The 16118-nt window shown below is 48.4% G+C and overlaps 1 protein-coding gene across 2 annotated transcripts in view; it reads left to right on the top strand.

Moving 5' to 3' along the window:
- KANK4 (KN motif and ankyrin repeat domains 4) overlaps window positions 1–16118 on the top strand; it is a 68384-nt gene that overhangs the window by 40656 nt on the left and 11610 nt on the right. For both annotated transcript variants that reach the window (XM_082613836.1, XM_082613835.1), the window contains 5 exons: window positions 1867–3792; window positions 5124–5235; window positions 8442–8660; window positions 10143–10230; window positions 12321–12540. In XM_082613836.1, the coding sequence (XP_082469962.1) occupies window positions 1867–3792; window positions 5124–5235; window positions 8442–8660; window positions 10143–10230; window positions 12321–12540 (2565 nt within the window). The remainder of the gene's footprint in view (window positions 1–1866; window positions 3793–5123; window positions 5236–8441; window positions 8661–10142; window positions 10231–12320; window positions 12541–16118) is intronic.

Here is a 16118-nt window from a genome sequence, read left to right as displayed (position 1 = left end):
CCTAATCTTGGCATTCTCTCAGTGTCATTTCTGCCATTTTCTTTTGGTCAAAGCAGTCACAGGCCAGCTGAGATTCAAAAGCATAGAGAAATGGACCCCACCTCTCAATATAAGATTCCCTTGCCTGTCTAGAGAAGGTAGGAATTGATAATGGCCATCTTGGAGATAAACAGCTACAATGTCTTTCACCCTCTTGTGTTCTCCTGGCAAACTGCTATTTATTCATTTAACACCCAGTTATATGTCGCTCTTGTGAAGTCATCCCTCTCCAACCAAGGCAGAATTAGCCTCTAAGTCCAAGAAAGTTTTTCTGAGAAACTAGGAAAATAAGTCAAGAAGGAACACTGGTCCTTGAGCATGTATCTGTTACCATCCTTGTCATACTGCATCGTACTTGTTGGTGTTTCTCCTACATGACCATACTTTTTTTTTGAGGGTAGAGCTATACCTGATTCATCTCTGTGTCCTTAAGATCTATCTTAGCAACCAACAGAGGTGCTCAAAAAATAGTGGTTGAGGTAAGTGAATTCAATTACTGCTATTTTGTCATTTCCCCCCCAGGGCCTATTACTCTTGGAGTCAAGCAATCAGTCAGACGCAAAGAATTTGAGGATCCCCTCCTGTGTACCCAGCAAGTCAGTTTCCATTAGGGGGCTTCAGTTCTCTGTAATTTGGACTTCCACAAAGATAATAACTATAATATTGAGTGTGTATTGAATGTTCATCATGTGCTAGGCATTGTTCTAAGCACTTCATATGTATTAATCAGTCCTCACAATCTCATCTTACCTGTTATTATTGCTATCTTATGGATGATGAGACACAGGGAGGCTAAGTAATTTCCCCAAGGTCACAGAGCTGAAATATAGACCAGGCTCCAGGGTCTGTATTCTTGGCCTCTGTGCTCTCCACTAATGTCCTCTCCTGAACTCAGCATTTTCAGAGCATGTTTAGCAGAATGTCACAGAGGTAATAAAGGGTGTCACATTAGGAACATGAAAACAACAAAAATTATTTAACCTGAGGAAGGCGCTAATTGGAGACAAATCCCTATGGATTCAAATAATCAAAGGACTGACTTGTTCTCAGCATCCTCTGCTGGAGTCAAGATCAGTGGTGCCTTGGTGTGATGGAGAACTTTCTCATCGTGATATTCTCCTGATACTTTGGGCTGCTCTGAAAAATCATGAGTCCCACACCTCTTGGAGGAATGTTTGCCAATGTCCCTTCTGACATTGATTGTCCCATTTTCCTCCACCACCTTTTTTTCCAGTTTGTGAAAAAGGTGGTATTTCCTTACCTGGCATGAGTTTTTGAAAGTGAAACTTGTTTGTTAAGCACTACGCAGTTTTCCAGGGGAAAAGAGCATAGGCTGTGCATGATTATGGGTGCCCGTTCTGAGCTTCATGTACCTAGAGGCTCAGCCATCAGAGGAAGCTTAAGTAATGCAGGAGGCACGGCTCCTTGATATCTCTGGCTTTAGCAAGATTTACTAGGACCTATTTGAATAATGCAAGGTCCTTTTTTAATACTGAGACAATCGTGTATCTCATCCTTTAAAAAATGTCCATATTCATAATTACCAATTAGTACCCTGATTTGGCAAATTCCTGGCCACGGTGGTAACTGAAATGCCATACTGCAAATTGGAAACTATTCCCTCTACCTATTTCCTTGGAGACACTGGCTAAGTCCACATTGATTTAATAACAGGATTTCTCAGCCCAGCCAAAAGACGGTGAGCATCACAGCATAATTCAGAGGCTGGAACATTTAGGAGAACACTTATGCGAGAGATATTAGGTCTCACTGCCTGTCTTTCTCATTAACGTTGTGCTTCTTTTTCACATGTCTTATGTCTCCCAGCCAAAGACCAGTCCTCTCAGGGGGATGAAGAGAAAGACCCTCCAAAGAGCCACCCCTACTCCGTGGAGACCCCATATGGCTTCCACTTAGACCTGGACTTCCTCAAGTATGTGGATGACATCGAGAAGGGAAACACCATCAAAAGGATTCCTATCCACAGAAGGGCCAAGCAGGCCAAGTTTAGCACTTTGCCCCGAAACTTCAGCCTTCCCGACAGCGGGGCTCGCCCCCATGCTGCTCTTTCCCACCCGAACTGGCCCCCAGTGGTGCCAAGTAAGGTGTCACTCGGGACAGAGGCGCGAGCCCAGCCACTGCCGCTCGGTGATCACCCCCAAGCCGCCGGCGGGAGCGAGGCGAGCTACCACCGGAAGGCGCTGCTGACGGAGACGGCCGGACAGCTGGAGGCTGCTGCTCCCAGGGAGGCTGAGGTCGCCTCCGGGAGTGGACGGCCCCAGCTCTTGAGAGCATCCAGCATGCCAGCCACGCTGCTGCAAAACAGGGCCTCGGAGGACCCAAGCCTAAACTCAGGGCCCCCGACCCCGGCCGCCCTCCCCCCACTTCAGGGCGAAGGCGGTGTCTGTGATGGTGCCTTTGGTCCTGCGGAAGGATTTGCAGGTTTTTCCAACTCCACCCAGCGAGCAGCAGCCCAACCAGAAGCCAGAGAGTCCGGAGACCTGGTGCCAGGAATACCGGAGCTGATCCTGAAGGGGCCTGAGCCTCCAGAGGGTGAAGAAGAAGCTGCAGGTCACCTCCCTGTCTCAAGTCCTCCTTTCTCAGCACCTGTAGTTCTAGAGGATGCAGGAGACCAGCAGGAAAGCAGACAAGTCGAGGTGGCGGTCACGACCCCCGGCTCCCCAACACCAAGCCCCCCACCTCTGCCATCACCCGTCCCTGAGAATGAGCTCCCCCTGGAAGAAATCGAGCTCAACATCAGCGAGATCCCACCGCCGCCACCTGTAGAAGTAGACGTGAGAAGCATCGGCATCCGGGTCACGGAGGAAAGCCTGGGCCTTACCTCCGTGGATCCTGGCAGCATCTCCAGCCTGAAGCAGCAGCTCTCGGGCCTTGAGGGCGAGTTGTCTGGAAGAACTGAGGAACTAGCCCAAGTCAGAGCTGCCCTCCAGCGGCAGGAGGAGGAAATCAAGGCTAGGGGGCAGAGGGTTCGAGAGCTAGAGTGCACTGTAGCTCAACTGACAGAAAAGCTTAGCCACGAGAACACCAAAGATGCTCAGGGCCAGACTGATGCCATGGTCAACACTGACCCTCTGCAAGGACTCTTGACCAGGGAGTCGTGTGACAAGAACATTGGGGTCAACCTTATGGGCAACACAAGATCTGAAAGCTGGGGGGCCTGGGGAAAGGGGAATGGCGTCCTGTGGAGGCAGGAAAGTCACAAATGGGAGGATCGGAGCCCAGCAGAATTTGTGTCACCATCCCAGCTGTCACTGCCACAGGGATCCAAGATGGTCCTCACCCCCTCTTTACATAGCTGCCTCTCCACTGAGCTCAGGATCGAAGAAGGATGCTCTGACCAGGAGGGAGGCCGTCAGGTAGGAGCCGAGGGTCCAGTCAGGGGAGCAAGAGGCTCTCCAAGGAGCAGCGAGAGAAAGGCTCCCCAAGCAGGGAGGAAGGAGGCCGGTTCAGAGCTCCCGGGGAAGGAGCGCCCAGGAAGGCCACCGAGCTCACCCACCACCGATGCCACTATTGGGCAGTACGTTAAGAAGATCCAGGAACTCCTGCAGGAGCAGTGGAGCTGCCTGGAGCATGGGTACCCGGAGCTGGCCCGTGCCATCAAGCAGCCCGCCTCCAAGCTCAGCAGCATCCAGAGCCAGCTACAGAGCTCCCTCAACCTGCTGCTGTCCGCCTACTCGGCCCACACTCCACCCCAGAAGGAGCCCCCGGGCCCCTCTTCCTCCCCGCCGACGGGTAAATACTGGTGCCTGAGACGGGGAACCATTACTCCTTGACGAGTCAAAGGGGAAAAGGGTTTTAATTGCATGCATATGTTTTTTTTTTAAAGGTTTAAGCACATCCAGGAACCCAGTGGAATAAAAACTGATCTCTGTGACAGTGGAGGCTTGGAACCTCTGCTCTTGTCCTTGCTCTAACGTTGGGACTGACTGCAGGGCCACCACATACAGCCGTTCACATAGCACAGGGCACAAAGGTGCCAGAGGGTAAATGGGAGCTGAAACCCAGCCCACACTTGCCAAGCCTGCAGCACTGTGTGTCTGCCCAGAGAGGTGCCTCTTTCTCATTTGCATTGTGCGGAGGCAATGTCTAGGGTGAAGAAAGGCCCTGGCTGTGAGTGCTTTAAACCTCTGCCTTCCTTAATTGTTTCTTGGGCTCTTGCATTCCTGTGGTCCTGCCCAGTTCTTGCACATTAGAGGTTTTTTGTAGCCTTGTTTTGGAGGATCATTATATTGAGAGCTGAAGTATTTTACTGAATTATTTTCTCTCTCTCTCTCTCTCTCCCTCTGTGTCTGTGTGTGTGTGTGTGAGAGAGAGAGAGAAAGAGAGAGAGAGAGAGAGAGAGAAATTGGGCGATACTCACATGTGGAAGTCGACCCTTTGGCAGAGCGGCTCTTCCTCCTATAACAGATCACGCACTCTGGAGTTAAGTGGAACCATATTTTGCTTTGCTCAACGGGCAGCAGCGTGTGAGTCTGCTTCCTGCCGCAGATCACAAATTGGCTGTTTTCTCATTATTTCGGTGCTAGTTCTCATCTTACTCATTGTGAATTGCCTCCTGTAACTTTGAGCCCAGCAAAAGAAGACTTGTGCTCTTGCTCATGTGATTTCCATGGCTACCCCACATCACAAGTGTCATCTAGCTTGTGAGTCAGGAAGGACCTCTGGGGTGCCCTCAAGCAGAAGTGGGTGCTGGACCAGGGGTCAGGAGGCCTAAGTTCTACTCCTGCTCTGCCATTCACTGAGCAAATCTGAGCCTCAGATTTCCCCAGACTAAGATATAGGGTCAACAATGGCACTCACACCACATGGTTCAAGAATGCTCCAATAACTCTACTCTGCAATCCACACATAGAGGGTTTGTGAACTGGAACAATTTGGCTGGCATTGACCAGAAGGCTGGGGCACCTCAAAGATCCTCAGTATATTTGATTTAAATTATCTAGTTCCCTTTCTGCCTCTTCACACACCTTCAGCCTGTGTGCCCTCAAAGCAAGAGTCCCAGTTCTGCTGCATTCTGGGGCATCCCCAAGATCATGCTAACCTGTGATGTTGTGTCTACCTAGAGATCTCCCCGTCGACCAGCCTTAAATCCATAATGAAAAAGAAAGACTATGGCTTCCGTGCAGGAGGTAATGGGACCAAAAAGAACCTTCAGTTTGTTGGGGTTAACGGTGGGTAAGCATCGCTCGTGAAGCCCAGACTGCCCTCCACACTACCTCTCCTGCTGTTGCCCTGAGCACTCTCTTTTCCTAGGGGTAGCATCTGGTTTTCATTCTTCTTCAAGGGAATTAATCTCAACGGCCCTTTAAAACTCCCTCTCGGGTTTGCATGTGTTTGGCTTCTTGCCAGCTGTGGTAGTCTGTTGGATCCTGTGCTTTTAATATGTCTTGGCTTTGGTGTTCCCCGGGGCCAGGATTCTGGTGCCTTCTGCTAGTTTGCGGACACATGAGCCCTTTAAGGAAGACATTTAATCTGAACCGTAACACTGAACCTAGGACAAATTCTTAATTTGTAGAACTTCAGATTTCATCCTTTTAATTTTTTCCTTCCTTTAACTAACTTACGGCAAACCAGACCAACTTTTTTAGGATGAAGAAAAATGATCAATGTCTATTGACTCAGAACGTGAACCAGACCTTATATAGTGTAGAGAATAAATCACTGGATTTAGAATATTTGCTAAATCAGTCATTCAACAAACATTTATTAAGTACCGATGATGTGTTTGGTGGTAGGGATAAAAAAGTCAAATAAATCATTGTCCCAGCCTTTAACTCACAGTTTGGACATGGGCTGAGATAAGACGGAAGTAAAGGGAGAATGCTGACAGGATGAGATGAACACTAGTAGAGAAAGAAGTGGAGGATGGTGGGAAAGCCCAAAGCAGGGGCACCAGGCCCAGCCAGGGGTGGGCCCAGGAGGCTGCCTGGAACAGGTCAGAACCCCTGCTAATTTGGGTGAGACCAGAAGGAAGACACCCAATTCAGACAAGGGTGACGTCACTACTGTGGCAGGTTCTGTGAGGGGAATGTCAGAAAGATTGAAATGAGATGTCATAGGAGGTTTGCTGTTGTCATGCCTGCTGACGCCAGACACTGTGGCCAGAGGAGAAACCATTTTTTTCTGAGCTTTCCCCAGTTTGTGTACAGAAAGCAGAATCAGACTCACCTCAAAGTCTAAAGCAGGTCCCATCTCTCCCCTGCTTAAATACTTGCAAAAGTGCCAGCTTTTGTTTTTTGTTTTTTTAATATTTATCTATTTATTTATTGGCTGCTTCGGGTCTTAGTTGCGGCACGGGCTCTTCCTTGCAGTATGCAGGCTCCAGAGCGCCTGGGCTGTGTAGTTGCAGCACACGGGCTCAGTTGCCCCGTGGCACGTGGATTCTTAGTTCCCCAATGAGGGATCGAACTGGCGTCCCCTGGATTGCAAGATGGATTCTTAACCACTGGCCCACCAGGGAAGTCCCCCAAAGTGCCAGCTTTGTACCAAAACCTGGAGGTCCATCTCGTGACTACAGCCTGCCTCATCCCCCGTCACTGGCTCCGGGCTTTCTTCCCTTAAACATGCTCAGTCAGGCTGATCTTGGGGCCTTTGCATTTGCTGTTTCCTCCACTTAAAGTTCTCTCCCAGATATCCCTCAGTATCTGTCAGTCTGGTGCTGTGGTTCTCAACCTTGACTGCACCTTGGAAACCCTGGGGGAGCCTTAAAAATACTGATGCCTGGCTCCCCCTCCTGGAAGACTCCGGTTTAATTAGTCTCAGGTGCAGTACAGGTATTGGGAACTTTAAACACCCTCAGGTGATTCTAACATGCAGCCAACGTTAAAAACTTCTGCTCTAATTAAAGTAGCTCCTTTGGGCTTCCCTGGTGGTGCAGTGGTTGAGAGTCTGCCTGCCGATGCAGGGGACACGGGTTCGTGCACCGGTCTGGGAGGATCCCACATGCCGCAGAGCAACTGGGCCCGTGAGCCATGGCTGCTGAGCCTGCGCGTCCGGGGCCTGTGCTCTGCGACGGGAGAGGCCACAAAAGTGAGAGGCCCGCGTACCGCAAAAAAAAAAAAAAAAAAGTAGCCCCTCCTCCCATCACACTATCCCATGGCCTGTTATTAGTTTACTCATTGCTCTTATCGTTATCTGAATATATTGTTTACGTGTTTATTTTCTGCCTTTCCCTACTTAGAGTTTAAGCTCAGTTAGGATAGGGACTTTGGTTATAACATTTAGAACGGTGCCTGGCACATAGTAGGTATTCAGTAAATGTCTGTTGAATGAATGAACTTCCAGGTGGAGCTTTTATGAAGCAATTCTAAGATAAGAACTGTTTGGTAAACTTAATACGTCCCGTTTTCTTAATCACAAAAGCAAAATGTTGTGCCAAGCACAGTAGAGGAAGAAATATCTGGGGTTTGAACAAGACAGAATGTGAGCATACCAGGGAGCAGTCTGGGTTTGCAAATCCAGTGAGCACAGGGCCTTTACATGGGGACCACCATTCAGATAAAGGGCATGAGGGGGTTCAGTAGAAGCTGTGGCCACTGGTCTCCCCTGGTCTCTGTGGCAGTGCCAGTAGGCCAAGAACCTGAAATCTTCATCTTAACTGGAGCATCCTCCATCGGAGGTCTCCTGTTGACCATCAGCAGAGGGATCAATACATCTTCCAGAACTTTCCTCTCTGGTCTCTGGTCTGCCACCTCAATAGAGTTGCATATAACTGAACATAAGGATCATTGCTGGGGAGGGAAGGCCAGTCAAGTGGCCCACGCCCTCACTTTTGCTGTTTTAAGCCGTGGTTGAAACAGCAACTGAGAAAGGCAGGTGCTAGGTTCAAGTATCCCAACTGTTCACGTGTCCCATGGAACCCTGCCAGGAGTGAACACAGATGTTTCCTCCCTTGTCAGCTGTAAGCTGGGATAGAACAGGGTGGCCAAAGGGAGGCTTCACAGTCACCCAGAGATGTGAAGATTTGTTAGGCAATTCAGAGAACTCAGGGTGGAGGATGTTTGCCTAGATCTGGGTCCCTCTCAGGACAGGACATTAGGGTTCCAGAATCAAATGCTTTCATGAGAGCCTTGGATACGTGGATCATCTGAATGCATCGACCAATTAGGCCATGGGCTGTTTGTGTGTTTGTTGCAAAGAGCTTCGTTAGTTACCCTTTTCCCCAAATGGCCTCCAGCGTTAAAGGTACAGAGCCCTTAAAAGCATGTTCCTCTGACAGTAGGTTTCCTGGGAGTCCCCTTGCCCAGCACTGCAAGTGTAGAGAATGGAGGGTGAGGTTAGCAAGCCCGGAAGTGTTATTTGAAGCCCACCGAGTTCTCATTGGTGTTGACACGAGCATCGGGCAGGAAGCGCGGAACGAGTGACCTTGTCTCCTTTCCCAGCTATGAGACCACCTCGAGTGAGGAGACCAGCAGTGAGGACACCTCCCCAGAAGACTTGTCTGACAGCGAGGCCGAGAAGAAATGTGATGGCCCAGAATATAGGCGGGGCAAGGATGCCCACCTCAGCTACAAGGCGGGGCAGGGCATTCCCGAGGGCACCCGTGACACAGACCAGGAAGGCGGGCCTGGGGAAGAGCTTCCCCATCCCAAGGCTGAGAGGTGAGTCAGATGGGGACAGATGGGGCACTTGATCCTCTGAGAAAGAGCAAGGGCATTTATTCACCCTTTCTTCTGGTTGTTTGTTAATTCATTTATCCATCCATTCACCAATATTTATTGAGTTTCCAATCTGTGCCAGGTACTGTGCATTGGTTAAACTAAACAGATCTAACTTCTGCCTTCATGGGATATACTGTCATAGACAGAGCTCTGCCTATGAAGCTAACATGGCCTTAGCACTGAAAATGTGAAGGACTCTACAGGTATTCTCTTGATGTAATCCTTCTAACAATCTGTAAGGTAGAAATTATTATAAGCCCCACTTTACAGATGTGGAAACAGAGGCTTCGAGAAGTTAGTGACACAGCTAGCAGAGGTGGTGTTTCAACGCGTGTCTTTTGTGATTCTCCCACATGTTTTTCTGCCTCTCCCTTTGGCCATACTGACATAACCCTGTTTTTGAAAGTGATGAGAGGTCACATGGCATGATGAAGAGAGTACTGACTTTGGGGTTGGACACACTTGGATTCAAATCCTACGTCTGCCACGGCGTTTTTGAGCTGCGGTCGCCTCAGTTTCCTCATCTGTAAAATGCAGATAGTAGCAACCTGATAGATTTGATCTGAGGACTGGATGAGAAAAAGTATGTAAAAAAGTATGCAAAATGCCTCCTGCAGTGCCTGCCACATAGTAGGCTCTTGATAAGTGGGAGAAATGAGAATAATAAGTACCATTCATTATCATTACCATCATCCCCAGCCTGGTTGCTGAAGGAACGATGAGCCGTGAATGGCAGCTGATTGTCCAGCAGTGCCGCAGGGCTGCTCCAAAATAGCATCGCTGTAAGGACGCTATGAGAGCGGAGCTTCTCGGTGACCAACGCCATTGACTCCCAACCTAGGCCTCTCAGAGCTAAGTCTGCCCTTATAGTAGCAGAGGAGGAGTGCGTATCATGGAGAGTGCCCCAGCTTAATCGATTTTCATTTTATTGAATCAATTAGCACTTACTGTATCCTTCACGGAAGAATAACCGGAAGAAGTTTGCTGCTGTGCATTGAGTCCTTTGGATTAGTCAAGTCACTCAGGCAGAAAATGTTGGCTCCAAAGTCGGAGAGATAACTCTCCCTTTCCCAGCGTGTCAGGAATGGCATTTGGGCCCGTGGCCCCCAAAATGCTTTGGTGGTCTGCTCCTGCCCCCTGAAAACAGCAGGATCCAAAGGGCAATGCGTTTAACTAACTCACTCTTCAGAAGAGTTCAGAAGCCAAGCCTCCTGGTCAGGAGGCTGTGTTCACCCAGTATTTCTGGGGAATGCCCCTGACCCTGGCAAGTTGCCCAGTTTGGGTGTTTGAGTCGCTGAGAGGTAAAAGATGAGAGTGAAAGTCAAGGTAGGGGGCTTTTTTTTTTATCAACATGGAGACTGATATGTATATATATATATATATATACACATACATACATACATACATATTTTTTTTCTTTAGATGTAAACCCTCAGAGGAATTCCTTAATGCATGCCGGGCATTGAGCCAACATCTGCCAGAAACTGGGACGACCACTGACCAGCTCTTGGTACTCTGATTTTTCATTATCATGTAAAGATTTCTATACTGTTTAAGTTTCACCTGGGTGACTTGGGTCCCATGCCTGAGGCAGCGGTGTGGGTATGCACGGGTCCCTGTCTGCTGGCTGTTCTCTCATTTGCCCAAACTCTGCTGCCCAAGGTGATGGATTGTGCTGAGAAAGCAGAACCCATGCATGTGTACAGGAACCAGGCCTGCGGCTCAGAGGCATTTACCAAGTGTTATTAGGCGTCCCAACCTGAATGTGTCATAGAACTTTTGTGGTTTAGGCTCAAAATTGCCTCGCAGTTTGAGAGAACCATGAGTAGAGCGGAAAAGAGCGGGTGGAATGGGAACCGTGGTTCTACTCCCAGGACCGCTAGATAGCGGTGAGATATTGGGTGAGTCAGTTCAACACTCAGGGCCGTGATTTCCTCATTAATAAAAGGAAGGTGGTGGACCGCATGTCTCCACTACCCTCAAGCCCTGGCATTTCATTCTGTAGTCTTTACTGTTTTTCTTGAAGTGCATCTATGGGTCAAGAGACCAAAAGCAAGAAAATACATGTTAGTTCCTTAACTCCATCATGGACCATGGAGATTTAAACATGTAAGGATTAGTTTCTGCTTGAATCAAGAGGTACTGGCACAGACACATTTTCCCAAGTCGTGAGAGCAACTGATAAGACCCAACGTGTAACAGCTTGTAAGCATTTTTAAAGCCCATTTTGTTCTCCTTTGCGGAAGAGCCTTAGGAGTAAAAACGATTGATTAGCCCATTTTCATGAGTATTTTATCTTCGCTGATTTGGCAACTAACTTGTTCCCAGATTGTTAAAGAACCAATATGTGAGGTGGATGTTGATTAAAACTCCTGCTACTTATTCTTAAATGAATTACAGAGCTAAGTTATTTCTTAGATCTTCATTTAAAATCTACCACTATGTTCCTTAATATGAGGAACTTTCTCCAGATTCTCCTGAAGATTCCATGGGTAAAGGAGATATTCTGATATACAAGAAGTGTTTCAGCCACAAAAGGTTCCACTGTTTCTGCCTAGAAAATCGATCAGAGGACATACAAAACTGACATCACACCCACTTTAGGATCAAAGCACAGGACACCCCCTCTCCACCTTAGAGACAAAGCAGGTTGTTCAAGGACCTCACTCTGTAGAGCATGGGAAGTTAGGGACCCAGCCATTTTTTTTTCACCGCCATTTTATAGACAAGACAGGAAATATTCAAAAAGGTTATAGGACTTCCAAGGTCACACAGCTGAGCCAGGACTTATGCCTGGCCCCTAGGGTGTAGTGACTCCTAATTCAGTGCCCTTTCCAGAATGAATATGAAATCATCTCTAATAGTCACAGCCTCACCGTTTCTCCTCCCCTTTAGAAAAATAATCTAGTCATGTTCCATTTTAAACACTTAGGTCATGTCACGTGCAGAGTTGGTGTCATTTGCATTCATGGTCATAAAGGAGCTGAATACTGCAGGTAGTGTGGTCCTGCCGTGGGTTATTAAACCATTTTCTCTGAAGGTCCTAGCGAAACTTAAAAGCCAAAAATAATTCAAGCACATCTGTTTGGGTTTTACTTCAAGCCTAAATTGGGCATGTTGTTTGTCTTAGCTTTCAGTGTGCATTTTTTCCCATTAGTAAAATGTTGTGACTTTCCAGCTATGCCTGTTAAAAACATGCACATGCCCTGGTGGAGTCTGGGCTAGGGTCGCATAGGCTGGTGTAGACGCATGAAGGAGGGGGTCATGGTTATCCTGTGTATATGGGGGATGTGATCGAAACGTACAGTAGACTCAAACTGTCCCCGAATAGTGTGCTGTGTTACTGGCTATTGGGTTGCTCTCCCAATCCTCCTATCTACCTCATATGGGGGACCGATCCCACGGGTTCAAAGTGTGCTGCTGCATGGGGAACCCCACTTGCTCTGAGCCCTCTAGGAGTAAATCACATGGAGATCTGGAGAGAGCTGAAGGGATAGAAGTGAAACCATCCTTAGCTGACCTTTCCTAGTGGAAATTAACACCCCAGCTGGAACACCCAGGTAGGTAACCTCCTGGAGCTGGAATCTGTTGATCTTTCAGAAGCAGAGCTTAAATACCATCAGTCAAGAGTGGTTCCGAGTCTCCAGCCGGAAGTCATCCAGCCCTGCTGTGGTGGCCACCTACCTCCGCGGGGTCCAGCCTCACTCCCCACACTTGCTAAAGCTGCTTGTCAACCTGGCTGATGGCAATGGCAACACAGCTCTTCACTACAGCGTATCCCACTCCAGCTTCTCCATCGTGAGGCTGCTGCTGGAAACAGGTCAGAAATGGCTGCATCTGTGCAGCCTGGGTCCCTCTGGGACAGGCGGTTCTTGTTCCCACTTCTTTCCAGCGAGGAGATTCTTCACTGTTCTGAGTTCCTCCTGTGTTCTAGGAGCTGGGCTAGACCATTTTTTCCTTTATTATGTCATTTATTCTTCACAACACTCTTGTGATGTAGGTATTATTGTTCTCATGTTACAGTTGAGGAAACTGAGGCTGAGAGAGTCATAACACTTGCTCAGGTCACGATGCTGGTAAGTGGTGGAGTCACACTTCATATTCAGTTTGTCCAGCTCCAGAGCTATACCACACGGCCTCTAGGAAAGGTCACATTTTCCATCTTCATAAGTACTTTGTAACAAAGGTCATGGCTCCATTTGATCAGTTTGACTCAATTTGATTCATTCACCCTTCATCAGATATTTGTGAACTACGTATGAGGTCCATACTGACTACCACCAGAGATGCAAAGGTGAGCTAGGCGTGAGCCCTCTTCTTCCCAGGAGCTTACAGCCTGACAGTCAGGATGGACAGCATGATGGCTCACCAGAGAGAGGTGCAGAATGTGATTTCAGGGCCCCAAAAAAGTGAGATAATACCCTGTTTAGAGGGCAGGAAATGTGCACTGCAGCGGGGAGGTTCTGGCAGACAGAGAAAAGTCCCAGGCCATTGAAGAAGAAAATATCAGGAAGAAAGAAGATTGTCCGCTGGGTCAAATACTGTACTGTAGTGTCCCTGAAGGATGATGCCTCTGGTTGGCAGATTTGGGAAGGGGTCACTGATGACTTTGGAAACAGTTGTTTCAGGGGCCTGTTGGGAGGAAACCAGATTTCAGAAGTGAAAGGAGTGACGTTCATGAGCTAGGGAAGGCAGTGATGTAGCACAATAGCTGGAGGAAGCACGAGAGGATGGGGAGAGTTATTTTTGAGTGAATGGGGATGGAGGAGACCTGAATATGTTTGTTGGCTGAGAAGAAGAATCCGAGAGAGAGAGAGAGAGAGAGAGAGAGAGAGAGAGAGAGAGAAAGGGGCAGACAGAGAGAGACAAAGAACGAGAGAGAGAGAGATTAAAGATACAAAGGAGAGAAGATGCTTGATGGAGCAAGGTTTTCGAGGAGATGGAAAAACCTGGAATCCACAGCAGAGGCAGACGGGGTCAGCATAGGCAAGCTGCTGGGATATTTATTCCTCCGAGATGGAAGCAAAAGGAAGGGAGGGTGGGTGAAGGTCCAGAGGGATTTGAGGGGAGAGAAGGGATGTGAGCGTTAGGTTCTTAATTGTTGGAAGTCTGGAGGAAGGGAAGACTCTTCCCTCTGGTGGAGAATCATTGCAAATGGCCTTGCTCGTCTTAGGGGCTGGAAAGGGTGGTTAATAGTCAAACAACTCTACGTCTGCTGAGACGACCCCACAGGGCTTAGAGTGGAGTTTCTGCAGAGCATGTGACAACATCAAGTAGCCTAGGAGTGTCTGTGTGGACAGGCGGGGGATGGGACCGACTGAAGGTGTGTGGGTCCCAGTCGAATGTCGTCTGTGAGCTTAGGAAGGCTGTATGAGGGATATCTAGGAGGGTACCCACAAGAGGTATAAAACCACAAATGATCTACACGGATTAGGCCCTCTGCTAAGCACCTGGCACCTGAGATGTCCTTTCATCGTCATAATGATCCTGTTATTAGGACGATTATTCCTGTTTTATAGGTGATGAAAGTGACACTCCGAAAAGTCAACATACTTGCTCTAGATCATGCAATGACTAAGTGTGTTGCTGGGATTTGAAGGCGATACCATGGCAACCAGGAATTAGAGCACATGCTAGAACGATACACCCTTACTTAGGAAGCTGGAGGGGGAGTTTAAACAGGCATCAGGAGTCTGAAGTTTGGATCCAACAGCTTCCCCCCAAATTGTGTCTTGTCCTCCGCCCCCCGCTTAAATCCCTCCCACGGCTTCCCCTTGCTCTTGGCCTTCAGGAATCCCAGATGGCCTGGTCCTGCCTGCCTTTGCTCTCTCTGCCACCACCATGCACCCTCCTTCCCTCCACTCCAGCCACGTGTGGGCCTCAAACTCACCACGCTCATTCCCTCCTTAGGACTTCTGCACTATCTTTCCATCTGGACCCTTTTCCCTGAAACTATTCTCATGACTGGCTTCTTCTCATCATTCAAGTCACAGCTCAGATGTCACCGCAGAAGGCTTCTTGGTGATCCATCTAAAGTGCCTGCCCCATCTCTCTCTAGCAGTACACCAAGTTTCTTTCTTCAGGTGATCTTTGCTTGTCACTTCTGTCTGAGTCTAACAGAACTCAGTTAGCCCGAGGGAGGCTCTTGTCTGTCCCCTTCCTTTCAGTGTCCCCAGCACCTAGACCAGCTCCTGGCTCATGGTGGGTGTCGAGTGAAAATATTTGTTAGACAAACGAGTAGACGGATGACTCCTCAGAGCTAGGTTAAATTCCAGTAAACTTTCATTCTCCAAAATTCCATTAGGCAGCCTTGAGGCTCTTTACCTGCATGGAAAGGTAATGTACGTAATGACAGCCTGAAATTCTTTCTGCATCATCAGAGGAAGACGAAGTTACAATTCTAACATTCTTCAGGGATTCATGGATACCCTAAAAGTGGTAGCTCAGTTGAGAAAGGCACATAATTAAAGGAGCATGCCTCTGGGTTGCATTTACTGTGTTCAGTGTTAGGGCCTTTCTTTATAGAACGTGAATACCAACACCACCTACTGTTTGTTGAGTGCCTTCCCCAACCCAGACACAGTGCAATACTACCATATGCAGTCCTTGCGGGGATTGTGAAGCAGATATTTAACGCATTTTCCAAGTGAGACAACTGAGGCTCAGAGAGGTCGTTATGTGGTCAAGGTCACAGAGCCAGTAGGTAGCTAAGCCAGAATTCTAACCATGATCTGTCACCCTCCCAACCTGGGCTTTTTTTCTACTACCCGAAGCTAGGTTCCAGGGACACTGTGAGGCCTTAGGCACACCTATTATGTGCACAAAAACTCTAAATATCCATAATGTAGCACCTTCATCTCTAAGTAGCTCAGAGGCTTGCAGCCTGTTAGAAGTCCTCTGGTTGGGCCAGGCCAGGCTGGAGAACAGACAACCTTTGATTTATTTGTTATAAATTTCTGCTGATGTTGTCCGAGATCCAGTCAATACTCATCAACCCTAAAGTGGTTTGGAAGCTTTCCCCTTTAACGTGCTGAAATAGCACAACAGCCGCAAGCATAAAGAAAGAAGGGGGCTGGGGAGACGGCCTGAAAGTGCCATTCCTTTCCCTCACTGTACTAGGGGTGTTGAGGAGGGCAGATCTGTCCCACTCCAAACTGGGCTCCCTTCCCAGCCATTTGTGAAGCATCTGGAAAGCACATTACAAACTGTAAAGGGCTGCACAGAAGTGACTCATCATTATTGAGAGTAGAGCCATGGGTGCACCTCCACCCCTTTAGTCCATTGTGATCCGTCCTCTATTTCGCCAGGACGCCTCTGCAGAAGAGGAAGCTGGCCGAGTTGGAGGATGTTCAGTGAAGAGCCTTGTCCTCGCCTCCGGGGAGGTTGGTTTGCTCCCTG

Source organism: Mesoplodon mirus, assembly GCF_964341445.2.
Source record: "Mesoplodon mirus genome assembly, chromosome: 3".
In the NCBI taxonomy this organism is placed as follows: Eukaryota; Metazoa; Chordata; class Mammalia; order Artiodactyla; family Ziphiidae; genus Mesoplodon; species Mesoplodon mirus.
This window is presented reverse-complemented; position numbering and strand designations above follow the sequence as displayed.